We start from the raw sequence: 20,240 nt of genomic DNA on the forward strand, positions 1-20,240 counted from the left end.
TTTTGAATGTTCCCTTAACCTTAGTTAATACCGCCTTGCCCGGTAGCTAAAAAAAACTACAACTCCCAGCAAAAGATTTAACCGGAAGTAGAGTCGAAATGTCAACAGATACATGGAGCTGTCGACATGAAACAGACGATCTTTTTTTAATTACAAAACGTAGCTTTAATGTTTAAAAAAGTCGGTTGAGGATGAGAGGCGTTATTGTTAAAGTCTTGTCCTTTTTTCTGTTGTTCGTAAGTTTTTGTGCGTCAGAGCGAGCAGAGAGGGAAAACTCACTTGCCTTGCATGAGAGAGATGACGATGGAGGAAATGTGAACCAACAGGACAATATTATAGCCGAGGAAGGGCAGTCAGTAGAAAACCATGAAACAGAACATGGTTCGAACCTCGATTCAAACGAATTACAGAAGGATGGGTCATCGGTCAGGTCAGAGACGGCAAAAACTAATTTCAGTACTCTCTCTGGATTAACTTGGCATATTGTACCTAGCTAGAAGTAGTTTCAGTAGTTTGGCTTGTACACGGTACAAGCCTAATCATTTTTTGTATGGATGCCAAATAAATATTATACTTTCTAATATTACAAGTACAAAAATACATAGACAAACATAATTTCACCAAAACAAAATCTGTATCCCATCTGTTTAAACTGGGTAAATGTTTTTATGTGCTCCATTCAGCTCTACCTAACTTAAATTTAGACTAGATCAAAATGGCAGCTGTTTAAATGCAAGACGTAACTGAGCCATATTGAGATAACTGACATAGTCACCTCTGAATCTAATCTGTCTGTCGCCTTGCAGTAAGTCCAATGACACCACCGACAACTACTACAATGACACCCTTCACTCAACAACAACTACTGTCAAGCCAACTACCCCGGCACCCCCAACAGTCAAGCCCATTCTGCCAGTGCAGACAGGGGTTAAGGCCCAAGAAGAAGAACAGTCCAGTGGGATGACCATATTCTTCAGCCTGCTTGTTATTGGTTAGTGTGTTTTCACCCATCACCGAATAAGTCTGACTCCATATTGTCTGTCAAGATCACTGTTTGTCTGAGCAAACAGGATAGACCAAAAGAAGTAAATTGTTTTACAGCAGGAAATCTGCATCTTGTGGTTAACAAAGCATGCATAATTCATCCCGTACCCATAATAATGGAGAACCAATTTAGTGTTTTATTAAATCAAGTTTGTAGATGGGGATCTAGGATGATACCAGTGCATATAGAGGATGTGGTTACACACTGAATGGACATGAAGTACCATCCAAAGTAGCCATTATGCACATTAGTCCACTATCTCGCTGTCAGATTATAAACCAAGATACTATCATGAATGACACATGTACTTACTATTTAGACTGATTTACACTGCGAAAGCATGCAGTTTTAGTTGTAAACTAAGAAAACATCTCATTGGTTTAAAGAAACATATGGAAAAAAATGTTTACTAAACTAGGAAAATGGAAAAATTATCTCAGAGAGCAGTTTAGAAGCCACATAGTTGTATATGTTGTAACGTTGCCTCTCATTACCTTGCTGCATGAATGAATTTGGCCTCGGGGTGATCGTGGCTCAAGAGTTGGCAGTTTGACTTGTAATCGGAAGATTGTCGGTTCGAGCCCCGGCTTGTACAGTCTCGGTCGTTGTGTCCTTGGGCAAGACACTTCGCCCGTTGCCTACTGGTGGTGGTCAGAGGGCCCAGTGGCGCCAGTGTCCGGCAGCCTCGCCTCTGTCAGTGCGCCCCAGGGCGGCTATGGCTACAATGTAGCTTGCCGTCACCAGTGTGTGTGAATGAGTGGATTACTGAACGTGTAAAGCGCTTTGGGGTCCTTAGGGACTAAGTAGAGCGCTATACAAATACAGGCCATTTAATTCAGCATTTCCCATATGACTAATAATTCAGGTTTAATCAGTAAATCTCTCCTGGATTCAGTGTCCAAGAAATTAAATTTAATTATTAAGAAATTTAATTGGAGCTCAATGGTACTCTTCGTCTCTCATTGACATCCCTGTGCATTTGGTTACTGGAAGGAAGGCAGCTTGAGAAAAGATGACAATACTGTAATATTTGGGAGACGGTGTGATTTTATTAACATGGATGTATGTTTCTCTTAACACTCACCCCCAGGTATTTGCATCATATTGGTGCACCTGCTCATCAAGTTCAAGCTGCATTTTCTTCCAGAGAGTGTGGCTGTTGTGTCCTTAGGTAAGTACTGCTTATGTATTATATTTGTAATTGCATTTGGCATCATACTAAAATTTTAACATCATAAGTGTATTTGTCCAAGTAATTAAAGTAGAATTTTATTTCTTGTTATCTGTCATATTTATGTTTACATTAATGGAGGTTCACCAAAAAAATTATATTATGTCAACATATTTCCATTTAATTTAAAAACCAACAACCAGGCCAGAAATTTGGGTGTAGTGATGGACTCAGACCTAAACTTAGAAAAACACATTAAGACAATATGCTGTCTCAACAGGACCTGGAAAAACTAGTCCATGCATTCATCTTTAGCAGGCTTGATTACTGTAACAGCATCTTTACAGGTCTACCTAAAAAATCAGTCAGACAACTACAGCTCATTCAGAACTCTGCTGCTCGAGTCCTCACTAAGACCAAAAAAGTGGACCACATCAGTCCAGCTCTGAGGTCTTTACACTGGCTGCCTGTCCGTCAGAGGATAGACTTTAAAGTTCTGATGCTGGCCTATAAAGCTCTGAATGGTTTAGGACCAAAGTACATCAGTGACCTCCTGACCCAGTATGAACCTTCCAGATCCCTCAGGTCATCTGGATCCGGTTTTTTATCAGTTCCCAGAGTCAGAACCAGACACGGAGAAGCTGCATTCAGCTTTTATTCTCCATATATCTAGAACAAACTCCCAGAAAGCCTCAGATCATCTGAAACATTCAGTTTATTTAAATCCAGTTTGAAGACTCACCTGACTCAGCTGCATTTGAATAAAGCACCAAATTCGCATTGTTTTATTTTTAAGCTTAAATTTCAAAACTTATATTTTAACTACTGATTTTATCTACTGCTCCTTTTTTTCATCTTAAATCATCCTTTTTATTTGTTTTTGTTTTGTTATGTCTCTGTAAGACACTTTGAATCACCTTGCTGTTGAATTTTGCTATATAAATAAACTTGCCCTACCTAATTTAGATAAAACACTTAGCCTTCAGACTTATCTGAATTTTAGCATTTTACAATGAACGTTCTGTAAGGAACTTTATTATGTCAAAGAGGGTAATCCTCAATTGGATATTAAGAGCTCATGGCAGTGCAGCCTCAGCCATCTAATGTTTGAACCTTCTGTTTGTGAGGAGCAGCCAAACAGAAGTAATTTTCCTTCAAATCGGTGTGGCCTTAAAGGCAGAAGAGCAGAAATGGCTTATTTCAGACAGTAGATGAATTGCACCAAAGCATATGGATTGTTTTAAACGTTGAGATGTCTTTGCATTCTTGTTAAAAACATGAGTCAGTAGCTTGTAGAAGAACCTTTCCAGCAAAAACTTGGAAGTAATTGATTTTTGTATAAATGAACAGTCTCTCGTAGCATTGTGGAGGAATTTCTTTACAACGTTGCTTCAGCTCATTGAATTTCGCTGGAATTTCTTCACGCACAGCTCTGTTAAGGATTGCAATCAGGTTGACATCTGAACTTTGATTGGGCCATTGCAGCGCCTTGATTCTTTTTTTTTTTTTTTTTCAGCCATTCAGTCCTTTTCCATGAACCAATTTTGGCCAACCTTTAACTTTCATGTAGATAGCCACATATTTAAAGCAAAAATACTTTGGTAAACAGAGGAGTTCACAGTTGACTCCACAACAGCATGGTACCCAGATCCTGTGGCTGCAAAACAAGATCAAATCATTTTTAAAGAGAAGTGGCTTCTCCTGGCAGCTGTTAAAAGCAAGCGGTATTTGTTCAGTCTTTTTCTAACACGCTTCACTCAGGGCTGTAGTGTCTGAGATGTAGCACTTGGGTTAACATCCCAGGCTTCAGCTTTTATAGAGGTAACACACACTTGCTGATAAACAGTTAATCAGACATATTACCTCTTTTGTTGTACATGTACAATTACAGTAAAAGTCTATTCTATTCATTTTTATGTTCATTCTTATGGCAGCATTAAGGGGGGGGGGGGGGGGGGGTAATTCGTTTTTCACAAGACTTCATATATTACTCATATGTTCTATACACACAGAGAGACTCAATTTTCTTCTGTGTTATGCAACAAAATGAAACAAAGGGTAGACGACCTAAGGGAAATCGTTTTTCTTTAGGTTGTCTGTGTGATTTAAGATGAGCAAACACTAACTCATTGGTGCCATTTGCAGCCTTATTCAATATTTAAGAAGTACTTAATTTAAAAAAAAAAAAAACAAAAAAAAAAACAAGATGTATTTCATTTTTCTCCTGAGGTGCAGCTTTGCTTCCTCTGTGCAGTCGATTTAGGTTAATTCTCGTTCTAATTCTCTCCACCAGCTTCCTCTTTACATGTCTGTGCAGTTACACTCGCTATAATTCAGTGACACCCATCTGTCTTCACCCTGAAGGCCTTTTGCTTTTGCACGACCTGCTTGCTGCATATAAGACAGGCCTCGTCACAGGGGACTCTGCTGAAGAGAGATAACACACTGCTTACAAATCAGAAAAGGCTGCTTTTCCTTCCTCATCACTTCCTTTTTCCCCATCTATTCTTTGTATGTCTTCCTCTGCACTATCACTCTCCATCTGCCAATATATCTAGAACTTACACACAGCTTTGAGGCTCGTGTTTAATTTCTGTCTTCATCTTATCTATCTCCTTTTCTCGACTCTTTACAAAGCTTTGTGTTTCATCACCCTTTTAATTAATGTTCTGCTGGGTTGTGTAGAAAGAGAACTGAAGCCCCAGCAGGATGTTCTCAAAGACAAAAGTATAACCATAGCTCTTTTAAACAAGTTATAATTGAACTATGATGACATTTATGAGGTATTTACTGTAAACCACTAAAATAGCATGTGTTGCGTGATTTTCATGAAATTAAGTAGTAAACTTTTTTTTTTTTCAAACACTGGTATTTCCTTACTCTTTCCAGGGATTCTAATGGGAGGCTTCATTAAGATCATTGAGTTCCAGGAACTGGCCAACTGGAAGGTATAGTTTTACTGGGTTTCAACATGTTTTTTTTCTTCTGTCAGCACTGCACTTGGTCCAAATTTAAAATGTAGCTTTTTTTGGTTTTGATTACTTTAGCATTAGGTAAAATAATCACATTTGTCTACACTGCAAGCACACAAACAAATACACATATGCAGTGCATGTCCACAGCTTAACCCATAGCAACCTTTCTTATCTCCACGCTGCACTCACTGCTCTCAGATTCAAAATGTGTGGTTCTTAGTTTTGCTTGATTTTCTTAGAGTGGAGTAAAATAATTACATTCCCACAAACGCACAAAAAATATACAAAAGTATTCTCTAAAACCTTTGTCCATTTTATACTTTGGATAGATACAGTGATTGATCATATTTAGTGCAGTTGCATTCCTACGTAATGCACAGTCTTGTAACTTGTAATGCAACAAATTCCATAGAAAATCCCTTCCCACACCTGCCCAAAACATCTGCTTTCATTTTTCATCTTTGCGTCGTATTTCTTTCTTCTCTCATTCATTAATTTCCTGGTTCCTGTTGTCACAAATGTCATCATTCATATCATGCAAACTTTGTTATCGACCTGTGACATGCACCATTTTTGTGCTTGGTATGCCCCCCCCCCCCCCACAAGCCTTTTCCCCCCCGCAGTTCTCGGACCCTTTAATTAACATTCCCTGTTCTCTGCCAGTGAGTTAGAAAACAAGTGAACAGGAGAGGCACAGGGAAGGATATGCAGAGTGAAAGGGAGGCAGGAAAAGAGGACAGGTTATGCCAATGTTTCTTGCACACAGGGTCCCATTGTCTTTTAAGCTCGGAGCCCCCAGGGTATTGCTGAGTCATCTACATTAGTAACCAGAGCCCCTGGAGCCCCTTTCCACACATTGCCCCAGTCCTGTAAATCTCTAGACTGCTATGTCTGTATTTGTGTTTAAGTTGTAGCAAACAAGCCTGCTCTCCTGTCTATGTCTAGGCAGCAGTGACTTCAATAGTAGTAAAGTAATATGAATTACACTATGGCTTGCAGCTGCTTCTTTGCTGGAGCATGGATATGCTAAGTGGTTTATAGCCCATTTGAGACCTGAAAAGACCTAGGACACAATTCAAATGAATTATGTCTGACCTATTTGTTTTTTAAAAAGCTTCCGTGAAGCACGATGAAACCAGTTTGAAGTAAGATTGCCAGTGGCAGAACTGGGCTTCTGTAAGCATTTTTTTTTATTGTTTACTTTTAATTGCAGCTGTTTTGAAACTGTACATTTGTTTGTAGGTTTGTGCTTTATTTTTTATAATTAATTAAAGGGATCTGTTCTCCCTGATCAATGTCTTTTGGTAGCTGCCTGTAAGGCTGGCGCCACCTCATCCAACTAGAGCATTTCTACAGCTGGCCCACTTGGTTAATCTCGCCAGCCTGGAGGACTGCCCTATACCCTGCCTGAAGGGTGTACAACTCCCTCAGGCAGCAGCATCCTGTTATTGCTGGATTTGCTCTTTCCTTTTTACCACCGATCTGCTGTCTTTGCTTTTGACAACTGAGCTTTCTATCTTCAGTGCACTCACTACAACCCACCATACAAAGAGAGCCTTTTCCTGTGTGCTTTTTTCTAGCACATGCAGGGAAGGCCTCTCTGTTTTTTCCTTATACTTACCTTCATCCCCCCCCATCTCTCCCATGTTTTCTGACACAGATTGTGGAAGTAGCATGCTGGTATTAAGTATTACAATCGTAGAAATTTGTCTCATCGCCAAAACAGAGAGAGATAAACAAGAATATTTGTACTCCAAACAAGACCTCTCTCTCTGTTTAAGCTTTTCTGTATTGTCCTATCTGGGCTTGTCACTTTGCTTCAGTGGCAGCAGTGGTGTGTTTTAGCCCCAAAGGGCTGCACATATTTTATTAGATGTCTCCCACGCCACGGAGAGAGAGAGCGACAGAATGAGAGAAGTTTTAATTGTGGTTTTAGGGGCTTTTTTGTGCTTTTTTTTATGTGGTGATTTCACCGGTTGTCAAAATCAAGCCTCCAGGGACCCTGTACTATAAATGAAGGTCTCTTCAACATCTGCACTCATATTTTTTGTTATCTCTCAACTCTCTTTTAACTGTGTTCTCTTCATCTTTGGCATTCATCTTTTCTCATTTAGTTCAAGCTCTGTATCAGCTCTTCTCCCGAGTATACCCATCGTCAGCTTTCTGGTTTTATCCATTTCATCTTTCCTTTCAGCTTCTGAAATCTCATTACTCCTCATCAGTCCATAACTTTCTCCAGTTTCAGGAGGAGATTGCAGTGCTATCTTGCCTAAAGTCTAGTGCTTTGTCAGTCAGTGTAAATGTAACGCCCAACAACATTTGTTTGTCCCAAAATTCTAAAGAACAATTCTTTCTCCTTTAGACTGTTTTATTTAACAATTTATTTAATTGTTTTATTCATTGATAAATATTATTTATTGCACTCCACTTTTAACCAGTCTCTTACCTGCAAAGTAATGAGAATCCTTTGAGGTATGTGTAGAGAAAAACCAATGTGTACTTGTTCAGTCCTCCCAGTTGGCATTTTTATTAGCATTAAAGGAACACGTGCATTGGTGCCTTGGGAGTACAGTGGTAGATGTCAGGTCGCAGTGCACGCATGGCATACTTTCATGTGTCTCTGGTGTTAATATTCATTCCTGAGCACCTGGCCTGAAGACTTCTGCTTGACCTAAATGTCGAGAGAAACTGGTAACCTGGAAGCAAGAGTTGGTCTACTTTTCCTGAAATTTGAATGTTTTGGAAAAACAAAGTAAGCAAGGCATAGCCTTTTAGCATAAGCATACAGTACATCCTCCGCAGGCTGTCCTCAGTGCTTGACCCTCTGTGCTTGTAGCCATGGTTTTGTTGATATTGAGAAATTTACCGTCTGAACTAAAATGACTGCTCCTGCACCCACACGTTTGGTTTCTTTTTTTGTGGTTCTGTCTCATCTTATATCACTCCAGTTATACTCTTTTAATTCTAAATAATTACTTAGAAAGGGAAAAAACAAATACCTAAAAGCAGAAGATTATGCAAGAAGTTATGCCAGCATATTTTCAATTAAAATATGCTGGCATATTTTAATTGAAAAGTTCTTAAACCTTTTTATTAACTACTTAATAAAAATAAGTAGTTAATAAACTACTTATCGTGTTTGATAGCAAATTCTATAAAAATAGTGTCTCAAATGGTAAATTGGAGGATTGCGGAATGGGATTGTGTATGTGAGAAAAAAGTTACGCACTCAGGTGTTGCCGGCCTGTTGCAATACTTTCCAGGAAAGCCACATCAAGTGTGGAAATAACTGTCTAAACGTCCATCTGCTAATGGGGTTGTTGGGATTGAAATTCAGGTTCAACCAGCCGTCATGACAGGCTTTCATAATACAAAGAGGGAGATTGTTGACTGAGTGCTGTAAATATGGCTCTGCCTTTTTCAAACTTTCTAACAGAAGCAACCGCCGTGTCAACCGCTCAGAAATGTAACTTGTGCATGAACATTTATTAATGCATACTGTGTGTTGACACACCCGTCCAAACACACTTTGGCTAACACAAGAACACACGGTGCATGATGCACAGACACATTGGCAGCTAGAGCGTAAGGCATGGGCACATGATGCCTGTGCCTGATCTTGGAGGCTGGCCCAGTTAGCTGAGAAGCAACAAAGATTGCATTATTTTGCTGAAATAATCAGAGAGCCAAGGTCCCTGTGTGTGTGTGTGTGTGTGTGTTCTTGTTTATATGAACGATGAGCTCACAGCCTGTTTACAGCATGTTGAAGTGAGCATGTTTAAAAGCTTCTATAGAATGGTGAGTTGCCTAATAGGAAGGCAGGGCAGGCGGTCCTTAGACAAATACCTGTTGGGTGTGTGTGTGTGTGTGTGTGTGTGCTCATTGTTGAGGAGTCGACATCCAAATTTGTTTTGTCAGATAAAGAGCTGTAACTATAACAGCTCAGGCAGTCCCCCTCGCCCTCACCGTTTCTCCTCCCCCATGACTCATTAGGTCAGCTGATGGTCACTGTACCGGCTTTCATGTGTCCGATGAATAATGTGGAGTGTTTGTTGAATGTGTAACCACAAGTTAGTGTTTTATCATTTACTGGCATGTACATACTTTTTGCGTTAACAGTATTGCTAAGAATTCCTGTTTAGATTAACAATGTCAAATGTGTAACAGTCCAAATGATTTAAGTGCTGTTTTTCTTTGACTAGCACAGTTACATTTCCCTTTAACGTTTTCAAATGTTTTCTTTAAATTTGAAACTATGACTCAATGCTTGCACATGTCTCACTTTACAGTAATGACACTTGCAATTGTACTTGTACCTCATCAGTTTGTTACTATTGACCAGTTTGCAGCTCTAATCCAAGGTTAAAGGCAGCATTTTGTCGCCTCTCTGCTGCAGTTTATTTACCAATAAAATGTTTTGTTTTTTATTTTCCTAAAAGGAGGAGGAAATGTTCAGACCCAACATGTTCTTCCTTTTGCTTTTGCCACCCATCATCTTTGAATCTGGATACTCTTTACATAAGGTACGTGTGTGTATGAGGCTGGATTTACACAACCAGCACCCTCGTGTTCTTAGAACAGTACAAACCACCACATATATTTATAAAGGACAAAACTGACCTTTAGGCGTGACGGAATAAGATTCATGAGACCAAAAGTCTGAGCAACCCAGCAATAAGCTGGAGCCTTTTAGTATATGTGTGTTACATTTACAAATGCAGTACCTACAAATCATTCAAAAGCAGCAAGAGGCTTAAGCAGGTCACCTGTTTGTGTTTTCTGTTTTGATAATTGAGTTTTTGCTCCCTTTGTTTTTATTTTATCAATATTTTATTTATTTTTTACATTATTAACTGGCTTCATTTTTTCCAAACAACTAAAAGGTCACAGTCTTTTTAGTTTTTTACAACTCTCTGTGAAATTATGCTATAATTTTTTTTGCTGGCAGTATCTAATACTTAACCTGCATGTTCTTGTGTCTTCAGGGTAACTTCTTCCAGAACATTGGTTCCATTACCCTCTTTGCTGTGATCGGCACAGCTATCTCTGCCTTCATAGTTGGAGGAGGCATCTATTTCCTTGGCCAGGTGATGTTTCTATTAATCTAGTAATCAACACAGGCCCGTGGCACACAGCCCTCATTCAGTTAAAGAGTATGTGACCTCATGATATAATATTTTCAATGTTCTGTCAAGGTTTTGTTAGTACAGGAAATGTTTAATGGGATATGCTCAAAAATAAATTATTGCTGCATCACCATTATCACTTTCTTATTGTACAAATCTGTAACACTGATATCGACGTAATCAGATGTTTTCTTGCAGCTTAACAATCTGGGGTTTTGTTTTTTTGTTTTTTTTGATAACCCTCCTCACAGGCTGATGTTATCTATAAGATGACCATGACTGATAGGTGAGATTTTTTTCTAAGCATTTACTGTGAGCTTTCTTACTTCATTGTGATGGAATTTTTCTGTGTCAGATAAAACTTGGCTCAGTTTTGCTGACAGGTGTTAAGCCTAGTCTTGGACTAAACATGTATTTCACTGATGAAATCACATACTGAGCTGAGATCATTTTCTGCTAGTGTGAATTCTTTGAATTTACCATTTTTACATGAGCCACAAAAGGTCAAAACTTACTCACTAGTGTAACTTACTCACGTGGGAAAATTAACAAATTTCCCACGTGAGGGACTAATAAAGATTATCTTATCTTATTCTTTTTTTCCCCCTCTATTCTTAATAACACCCTCTTCCTACTTAGTTTGAACTGTGCCCTCTACATCTGAAGGGTTTGTCTTTTAGGAGTTCAAAGTAACAGGATAATCCACCTACCAGAGACATATCCAGTACAAACACAGCATGTTACTCCACACCCATGTGTTTTTTCTAGCAACTAGCACATTCTGGCAGTACTTTAGCCTACGTATTTTATTTGTTTTTGAATGAAACAAAGAAAATAACTCAGAAATAACTTAAAGGAGTTTACATTTGGGGGATTTTTTAGAATGTAGGGTACATAGCTCAATAGATTTTCTGATGGAACGTCCCAATACAGCCTCTTGACTTCTTGAGTAATTGCTCCATTTTTACACCTGTTTCTGCGGTTTTTTGTTTAGTTGGTTTTTTTGTCAGTTTTTTTTCCCAGGAAACTTTTGATAATCTTTTAATGTTTTATTTTCCTAGTACTAAAGTGTGCTACTTTGTATGCATTCGGACTCCTTTAAAGTCAGAGAAAGTAAAAATCATATTTCTTGTCTCCTGCTTCCTCTTATTTATTTTGGAAATGTTTTTCCTCTTTTACTGCCCACATGTGTTTGTGTCTTAATTTCTTTTATGAATGAAGTAAATCGTTCTCATTCCCTTCTACTTTGCTGTAGCTTTGCCTTTGGCTCACTGATCTCAGCCGTGGACCCTGTAGCTACCATTGCCATATTCAATGCACTCAACGTGGACCCAGTCCTTAATATGCTGGTGTTTGGTGAAAGCATTCTCAACGATGCTGTCTCCATTGTCCTCACCAAGTAAGGACACTCCTTCATGACTTGAATATTCTCCATTGCACACACTGGCACATTTACATTTTCCCAGTCTTTATCAAAAAGTAGGCCTAAGGACAGCATGCATAGAGTCTGCACTCTGCAGATGTTATACAAGGGTTAGATGTACAACACAACATAGCGTCTTAAAATCTAACAGCAACTGAGGTCAAATCCAAACTTCTGTTTTCATATTAAAACAGCTTTTTACATTGATCACTGTACAGATGAGGTTTATTTAATAACCTTGGCATGTAGGCACTACTAGCATGATAAAGCAATAGCTGCTGCTGGCATTGATAAGTTCAGCAGTGCCTGTAATTCTTTATCCATGCTGAATTAACCACTGTTAGTAGAGGGCTGATTTAATGTGTTTCTACTGGAAAAGTTCTATGTGACAGGGGCTTCACAAATCAAGGTATGACGAATAGTGAACATGGATGCTTCTAAAACTCTCTTTTTCTCTCAATTTCTAGCTAATATGGGTCAGCAGGATTTCCAAAAGTCTCAATGTTTCAATTCTTAAAACACTTGACTGGGTCCCATGTTTAATTATAGTAAAAATTGTTTCAAATGAAAACATATTAGTATGCCCAACTTGCTTGACTGTGATCACCTCATTAAGGTCCATTAAACTAGACACATGGGGGATAAGATATTTCTTGTGGCATTTTGTGGTCTGTAATAGACATTTACTGTGGCAGTCATATAACAACAAATAAAGATCCCCAAATGCTCATAGAAATCATCAAAAAATTACATGTTTCAAAACATCACAAGTACTACACTTCTAAGATTACTTTCTTTCAAAGTAATTCAACATTTGTTACAAGCACGGACTGCTATTAGTTCATTCAAATTGCTTTTACAGGTACCAGTTAGACAAAATGCAAACAAATACTAGCTATAAAGTGGGATCAGAATAGCAGTACCTGCTTTTAGCTGAAATCATATTAGCCCATTACAGCACTTACTGAACTGCAGCTCTCCTGATCAGTTTAATTTTATTCAATCATATTGTTGGTGCATAAAATAAGCTTAACATTTTTTCCCATTTTGAAACAAAGGCCATTGAGTTCACGAAAGAAGAGAAGGAAATGCGATCATTTTAAAGTAAACGGTGGCATTTCATTTACAAGAAGACCATGAAGTTAACAGAATAAACATAAACATTAGCCATTGTTTATGTTCGGACACACTGGCAACCTGGCCAAGGTGTACCCTGCCTCTCATCCTATGGCCACTGTGATAGAGGCTTTAGCTCCTCCGCACAACCCTGCATTGGGTCTTGAGAGAGAATGGGTGGTGGATTAGGTAATAATGCAGTTATTACTGCGAAAATCTTCACAAGCATATTTCAAACAACTTGCTCTTACATCCTGTAAGAGGATGTATGAGCAAGTTGTCATTTTTCTAAATTGGGTGGTGTATTGCACTTTGAACAAAACAGGAAACAATAGCATGATCTGCCAACCACAAGAGTTACAATACAATCTATACAACTCTGTGAAAAATACATCATTAAGTAACACAATAAAGATCTACTGATGTATATGTATAAAATGCCTACATTTTCAGTATTTTTTTTAATTAAATTTCAGTTCAGTTTTCTTTATATAGCGCTTCATTCATAACAGCACTCAACTCAGGATTTCGGGGCATATGTATTTGTATAGCCTGCTGTCTCACGTTATACTAAATACTGATGTTTGCAATAGTGAGGAGAAAAAAAACTATTCTAACAAGAAGAACATTCTTGAACCAAGCTCAGATAGGACAGCCACCTGCCTCGACCAGGTTACATGAGGAGAAAGCAAGGAGAGAGAGAGAGAGGGATATTTTTCATATTAAAACATATACTCATGTGCTCTTGTGCTGACTTATATTGTCCTCAAGGCTTAATTATTTGGTTGAGTGCAGTAGACCTCTTAAACACACCAACAGTAACACACCGGTGGCTTAAAATTTTGATGTCAGGCATTTCCCAACCTTTGAACTTGACCTAGTTTTTGCAGATGACTCATTTTGCTTTCATGGGTAAGACTGAAGAGGATAGAAATAGCAAGACATTTTGATTTTATAGACATTAAATTACTGGATGTGAGCAGGCTGCCATCAAAATCGGGAAAAGGATGAAACCCAGTGGCTGGAAGGCTGAAAGTGGTCAATGTCTGAACTTATCACTGAAGTTTGTCTTGGCACACCTTTAGATTTTCTTCAGAATATCTGCTACTCAGAATGTTTATCTAGTTTCTATTGTTATTATCTGCTTACTGACTACCTCAGACAGGCGACAGAAACTTGACAGACAAGTTTGACAGAAACAGTGTTCGGGTTTCCTGTTCACACACTAGCTTCAGTATCTGCACTCCCTTTATTGCTCCTTATCTCTCCTACTCACTACAGGATAAATGTGCAAAGTGATCTTAAGTATCCGGGTGTCTCTGAGGTCTAAATGAGTGCATAAATAATAAATAGGCTGACTGAGCAGCCCTGGCAGTGTGCTTATTGTTAGCACCCAACAAAGTGTTTTTCTTAGAAAGCAATCATGTAGTTTGGCCCAGCCATTTCCAAACGCCACGCAGAAGCTAATGCTTTACCTTGGAAGGCTGTTAATAAACATTGTGATTATAAATAGGATGTAAACTGTGAATCCAGCTAAACTAATATTTATGAAATACACAACATGCAACATTTTTGGTGCCAGCACCAAGATAATCATTTGTCACGCTATAAGAGATTTTGGTGTTTCTGGTAATCACAGATCACAGTAAATGTTTGGGAACTTTTGTCTTACAGTTTGTTTCTTATTGTGATGAAAATAAAGAAACAAGTTGAAATGTATGGTACAAATATCTCAGTTGAACCAACAGGATAGTTGCAGTATGCCTGCTCTCTCCAGCTCCTAATTTTGGTGGAGTGTTTCTGCCCTCTAGTGTCAACTGAAGATATTACGAGACTAAATGCATCACAGTGCCACTGAGATTTAATTTGTTACTTTCCTCCCTTTTTTGTTTTTCAGCACAGCGGAGGGTTTCTTTTCCCGCTCAGACAACTCCACGGTAACAGGCTGGGAGACTTTTCTACAAGCTCTGGGTTATTTCCTTAACATGTTTTTCGGTTCTGCTGCACTGGGAACCCTCACTGGACTCATCTCAGCTCTTGTATCCAGCCGCCATTCTCCTTGCATGTGTTTGTACTTTATATGTGTGAGAATTGTATTTTCTGGTCTGGCCTTATTTCAATTCCCTAACTTACTGAATCAGTTTCTGAAACACTTTGACCTGAGGAACACGCCATCGCTGGAGTTTGGGATGATGATCATCTTTGCCTATCTTCCCTATGGACTGGCAGAGGGAATCAAATTGTCTGGTGGGTCAATACAATCACATGCACATAATGAATACATGAATAGTTTTGTATGTTTGACTTTTCCTCTGACCTCCATCTCCCATCTGTTTCCACCTACAGGAATAATGTCTATCCTGTTTGCGGGAATTGTGATGTCTCACTACACCCATCACAACCTATCTCCTGTCACCCAGATCCTTATGCAGCAGACACTGCGCACTGTGGCCTTTATGTGTGGTCAGTAGATTCTCGCTTAGCATCCCAGTTCACCGCTGGCTGTCATTATCAGAAGTTTTCACTGCTTTCTTAACTTCTTTCTCCAGAGACGTGTGTGTTTGCGTTCCTCGGCCTCTCCATCTTCAGCTTCCCTCATAAATTTGAAATGTCATTTGTAATCTGGTGCATAGTAAGTTGTCTTTTATTGATGTCATTTTAATCTGTCTGCTTATTCCCACGGTAATCAGGAATGACAGCTGTTCTCTCTCTGTAGGTCCTGGTTCTTCTTGGCCGTGCTGTGAACATCTTCCCTCTGTCATTTTTGCTGAACTTCTGCAGGGACCACAAGATCACACCTAAGATGATGTTCATCATGTGGTTTAGTGGTGAGATGACATGACTAATGTGTTTCGTTAATTACAGGGCGTCATCTTTTTATTGGTGTCTAAACCACACTCATTACACTAACACAGTGCGCACATCTCCGGCTGCAAATGAAAGTAGAGTTTGTGTTATTCTGCAGCTGTTTTGGAAAATCGGTTGCGTTTATCACATTTTTGATAGAACATGGACTGATTTTAGCTTATCCTTATCAAAAGAATGTCTGATTTCTTTTTCTCTGCTTTATAATATAAAAATGAATTCATAATCGATGTTTTTTGGCTGGGTAAAACTTAGTGTCCCAGAACGCTGCTACATGCTGCATGTGAGATGCATCGTCAAGGTCAGAGGTCAAATTTTCAGAAATTCTTGTGAATGCGACAGCTAGTGAAAAAAGAAAAGCATCACTGAAGCAGCATTTTCTGTATTCAAAGATTAATATAGTCACTGACTTCTGTGTAGTTATTTAGAGATCAAATGAATATTTTGCTTCGACTTTATTTTTTAACTCGCAACAGAAGTGAATAAACCTGTGATTTCTGTGAGGTCGGACAATAAAATTTGTCGACTGCATCAAAAGTGCCTGTAGGAGTAACAAAGTACTGCTTAACAAGATGACTTCCAGTCTCAAGACTCTTTAGCAGCAAAATATTTTATCGTGATAATTTTGCAAAGAGTTTCTGAAGAATTGAAAACTGACCAGAACAAGCAGGCTGAGTGTTGTGGAATGCAGTCGGGGTAGTTGAAAGAGAGAGTTAGAGGAACACACCACTACAGCAAAGAGCATCTGAAAAAACGTCTCTAAAGATAGTCAGAAAATCTCTCCAGAAATTTCTGCTATGATGCTATCTATCATGCTGAGGAGGTCTGAGTCTGTCATTGAAAATAAAGGTGGTATGAAGCACTGAAGCAGTAAACTTTTTTAGCAAAGACTTCACACTGTGGTGCCTGTTTAGTAAGTCTAAACTTCTAGTTTTTGATATAGCAGACAACCATTGTCCTACTGTTTTTGAACACAATAAACATCATTTAACTAAACAGAGACGTGCTCCTGTTGTATATCTTGTGCATTAAAACTAAAATGTGGAAAAAGTTAAAACACATCGAGCTTTATATGATAACCATTTCTTGTGAAAGTCATTATGCTAAATGTTTTCTTTTTCCATTCATTCTGCTTTTTTCCCCCCCTTCTTTGCTAGGTTTGCGAGGTGCTATTCCCTATGCCTTGAGCCTTCATTTGGGTTTGGAACCCATTGAGAAGCGTCAGCTAATCGGCACCACCACCATCATCATCGTGCTCTTTACCATTCTTTTCCTCGGGGGTGGCACCATGCCACTCATCCGCATCATGGACATTGAGGATAGCCAGTCACGGCGTAAAAACAAGAAGGACGTCAATCTCAGCAAGACACAAAAGATGGTAATGATTGAAGCACCCAGGGTTCTAGCACACGGGGGGCACACAGAGAGTTTGTTGTCTGTATTGGTACTAGCTGCGCCATCCTCTCATCTGCCATCAGGCTCTTTCTGCGCACTTCAGAGGGAAAAAACATCAAAGGGTTGATTGTGAAGGACACTGAATCAGTGAGGGGGAATGGACTGCTATCATAGAGATTCACACTTGAAAACACCAAACCTCTGACAGGCACAAATAGACCTTAGCCAGTGGCACTAATAAAATTTTTTTCCCAAATCAAGCTCTTGTGTTTAATATTTCAGTTAACTGTATTAGCTCTAGCTCAATATAATGGGTCATTCTTTTGAAGTAGATCCTATTATTGAGGTCATTTGAAGCTAATGGTGGTGTGTTTTCATGACTTGCATGTATAGTATTTGCATGTTTGATGTCTTCCAAAGCTAAGTGTTACCCCCTGAGGTGCTAGCTGCGAGATCTATCAAATCCCCATTTTTCCTTACGGGTCTCCAGCCCTCTTTGATGTAATTCACTCTTTGGTCCCTTTGCTCTTTCCCTCTCGTCTTTGTTCCTTCTGTGTGTGATCTTGACTCACCAGTCTCACCGCTTTTCTGCCATTTGAACTTTTTCCTGCGTTCATCTTTTTCTCCTCCTTGCGTTGTTGCCCCCTCTAATTTAATTGCTTTATATGTTTATATGACTTCAGCCTCTGTGCTCATCTTTCTCTACAGGGTAATACCATTGAGTCAGAGCAGCATCTATCAGAACTGACAGAGGAGGAGTATGAGGCTCAAATCTATCAGAGGCAAGACCTAAAGGGCTTCATGTGGCTGGATGCTAAGTACCTTAACCCCTTCTTCACTCGCAGGCTTACACAGGAGGTAAGCGAATCGGGGGGAAGTCTTTTGTGTGGCACATAAAGCTTAAAAAAAAGATCACAATCCTTTGTTAATACTTTGTTATTTTCCAGTTGTCATGCTTTGTCCTCAGTCATTGGGATTTATCCACAATTAATATATATCTCACATTATCATGATGTATTTATTCATTGCGAGGGGCGTTTTGATTTGGATGAGAATCTGTGTCGTCAGGAAATGTGTAAAGATGCCTGCATGAACATTTCTGCCCAAGGGTTTATTCCTATATTTATATTTATAGTTTTCTGGGGGGGGGGGGTGTCATGTTATGTAGGGCTTTGTTTCTTGTATCAAAATGAAACTGTCATGTTTAGACACAGAAACAATAATCTAATAGAAATATTTGAGAAATATGTCTGAGCAATTCTGACAACTACTTGTGGTGAACAAGTGTCTAAATGTTTTTGCTTTAAGACTTCCAGATCTTTTGTTTTGTCCAGTTCTCTGCATCTTTGTGTGATTATTTCTGTACGTGCATGTTCGTTCTAACATATTGCCAAATTTTTGTGTGTCTGATGTGTTTTAACAGGACCTGTTACATGGCCGGATCCAAATGAAGACTCTGACCAACAAGTGGTACGAAGAAGTTCGACAAGGACCGTCGGGCTCTGAGGACGACGAAGAAGAAGCCGAACTTCTCTGATCACTTTCACTGTTTGTTTTTTTTTGTAAGCCAATTTATGGACATTGTGTGGGCTGTGGTTTGTGTGTCCCTCTGTGAAAATGAGCATACTTTTCATTTCCTCCACAGGAATGTGTGGAATGTGTCAAGTCACAGTCCGAGTAAAACTCACATTTAACACTGTAAAACTGAATGAGAAAAAACATGTTGTTACTTTGTAAAGAAATTGGCAGGATATCTGATTGTATGCACCATTGACATGTTGAACAGCAGGAAGAGAGTTTTGCTGATTCTCAGAAACTTTTCCCGTGTTTTTCTTTCTTTTTTTGAATGAATCTTTCAATCCAAGGGAAAACTCAAGTGATACTGTGATGAAAATGTTCAGTTCTAAAGCACCTTATCATTTCTATTTGTCCCTTGCTTAGTTAAAAGTACAATGGAAGTTTTAAAGATTGTGAGGGGGAAGATACAAAACAATGGCGCCAATGTTTATATACTGCCAGAGGTTTGAATAGCTATTCAACTGGATTTAATTCTCTCCAAGTCTCCACATTTTTGTTAATTAATTATTCTGAGTAAATTTTAAGCATATATATTGATACATATGTAATAAAGATTTTTAAAAAGGACCAAGTACCGGGCAACAAAAGAAATGCAGGAGAGAGTTAAAACTAGTTTAGCAGGTGGGATAAAACTAATAGTTAAATGCTAAATTCTAGACTATTGCTCTGAAAAATGGGAAATTGCTTTCATTTCTATGTATACTTTAGCTCTAAAAACAATTAACTTCCATGTGTTTATGCTGATTTGTGGGTAAGATTTCTGTCTCTACACTGTCTAAAAGTGGACCTTGTTCACAAAGTATTTCCTTTGATCCCGGGCACCAATGAATGTCAGATGGCAATGTCTTTTTTTTTTGTATTTATTTGAAGAATATTTATGTGCCGTTTATGGATAATGGCTTCTATACAAGCTCTGTGAGTACCACAAGAATATAAAAATAAATAAATATCTCTCTCATATATATACACATATATATGTACACATATGTACACACATACATATAATATAACATAATATAAAAAATACATTCCGTTAATAATTGAATGCATTAGTACTGGAGTTAGGCGACCTACAGGGAGTGCAGAATTATTAGGCAAATGAGTATTTTGTCCACATCATCCTCTTCATGCATGTTGTCTTACTCCAAGCTGTATAGGCTCGAAAGCCTACTACCAATTAAGCATATTAGGTGATGTGCATCTCTGTAATGAGAAGGGGTGTGGTCTAATGACATCAACACCCTATATCAGGTGTGCATAATTATTAGGCAACGTCCTTTCCTTTGGCAAAATGGGTCAAAAGAAGGACTTGACAGGCTCAGAAAAGTCAAAAATAGTGAGATATCTTGCAGAGGGATGCAGCAGTCTCAAAATTGCAACGCTTCTGAAGCGTGATCATCGAACAATCAAGCGTTTCATTCAAAATATTAACAGGGTCGCAAGAAGCGTGTGGAAAAACCAAGGCGCAAAATAACTGCCCATGAACTGAGAAAAGTCAAGCGTGCAGCCGCCAAGATGCCACTTGCCACCAGTTTGGCCATATTTC

At 38.8% G+C, this 20,240-nt stretch overlaps 1 protein-coding gene across 1 annotated transcript; it reads left to right on the plus strand.

Moving 5' to 3' along the window:
* The first annotated feature begins 118 nt into the window (after nucleotides 1-118).
* slc9a8 (solute carrier family 9 member 8) lies at nucleotides 119-19,656 on the plus strand. Its single transcript, XM_085444955.1, has 16 exons — nucleotides 119-430; nucleotides 807-991; nucleotides 2,136-2,216; nucleotides 5,106-5,164; nucleotides 9,631-9,714; nucleotides 10,177-10,278; nucleotides 10,569-10,603; nucleotides 11,573-11,716; nucleotides 14,754-14,895; nucleotides 14,998-15,103; nucleotides 15,203-15,319; nucleotides 15,406-15,488; nucleotides 15,573-15,684; nucleotides 16,879-17,099; nucleotides 17,825-17,974; nucleotides 18,540-19,656. The coding sequence occupies exons 1-16, from the start codon at nucleotides 192-194 to the stop codon at nucleotides 18,651-18,653; spliced, it is 1,974 nt and encodes a 657-aa protein (XP_085301081.1). The 5' UTR covers nucleotides 119-191; the 3' UTR covers nucleotides 18,654-19,656.
* The last annotated feature ends 584 nt before the right edge of the window (nucleotides 19,657-20,240 follow it).

The sequence above is a fragment of the Copadichromis virginalis genome, linkage group LG20 (genome assembly GCF_057382275.1).
Source record: "Copadichromis virginalis isolate Kocher_CV1m ecotype Utaka linkage group LG20, C_Virginalis_male_GT1.1, whole genome shotgun sequence".
NCBI lineage: Eukaryota > Metazoa > Chordata > Actinopteri > Cichliformes > Cichlidae > Copadichromis > Copadichromis virginalis.

What these genes read in the sequence shown, in the direction of transcription:
- slc9a8 (XM_085444955.1), top strand. Translation starts at nt 192, where the DNA reads ATGAGAGGCGTTATTGTTAAAGTCTTGTCCTTTTTTCTGTTGTTCGTA. An exon ending in CTGGATACTCTTTACATAAG is followed by an intron (nt 9,715 to 10,176) that starts GTACGTGTGTGT and finishes TTGTGTCTTCAG; the next exon opens with GGTAACTTCTTCCAGAACAT. An exon ending in CATTTGTAATCTGGTGCATA is followed by an intron (nt 15,489 to 15,572) that starts GTAAGTTGTCTT and finishes CTCTCTCTGTAG; the next exon opens with GTCCTGGTTCTTCTTGGCCG.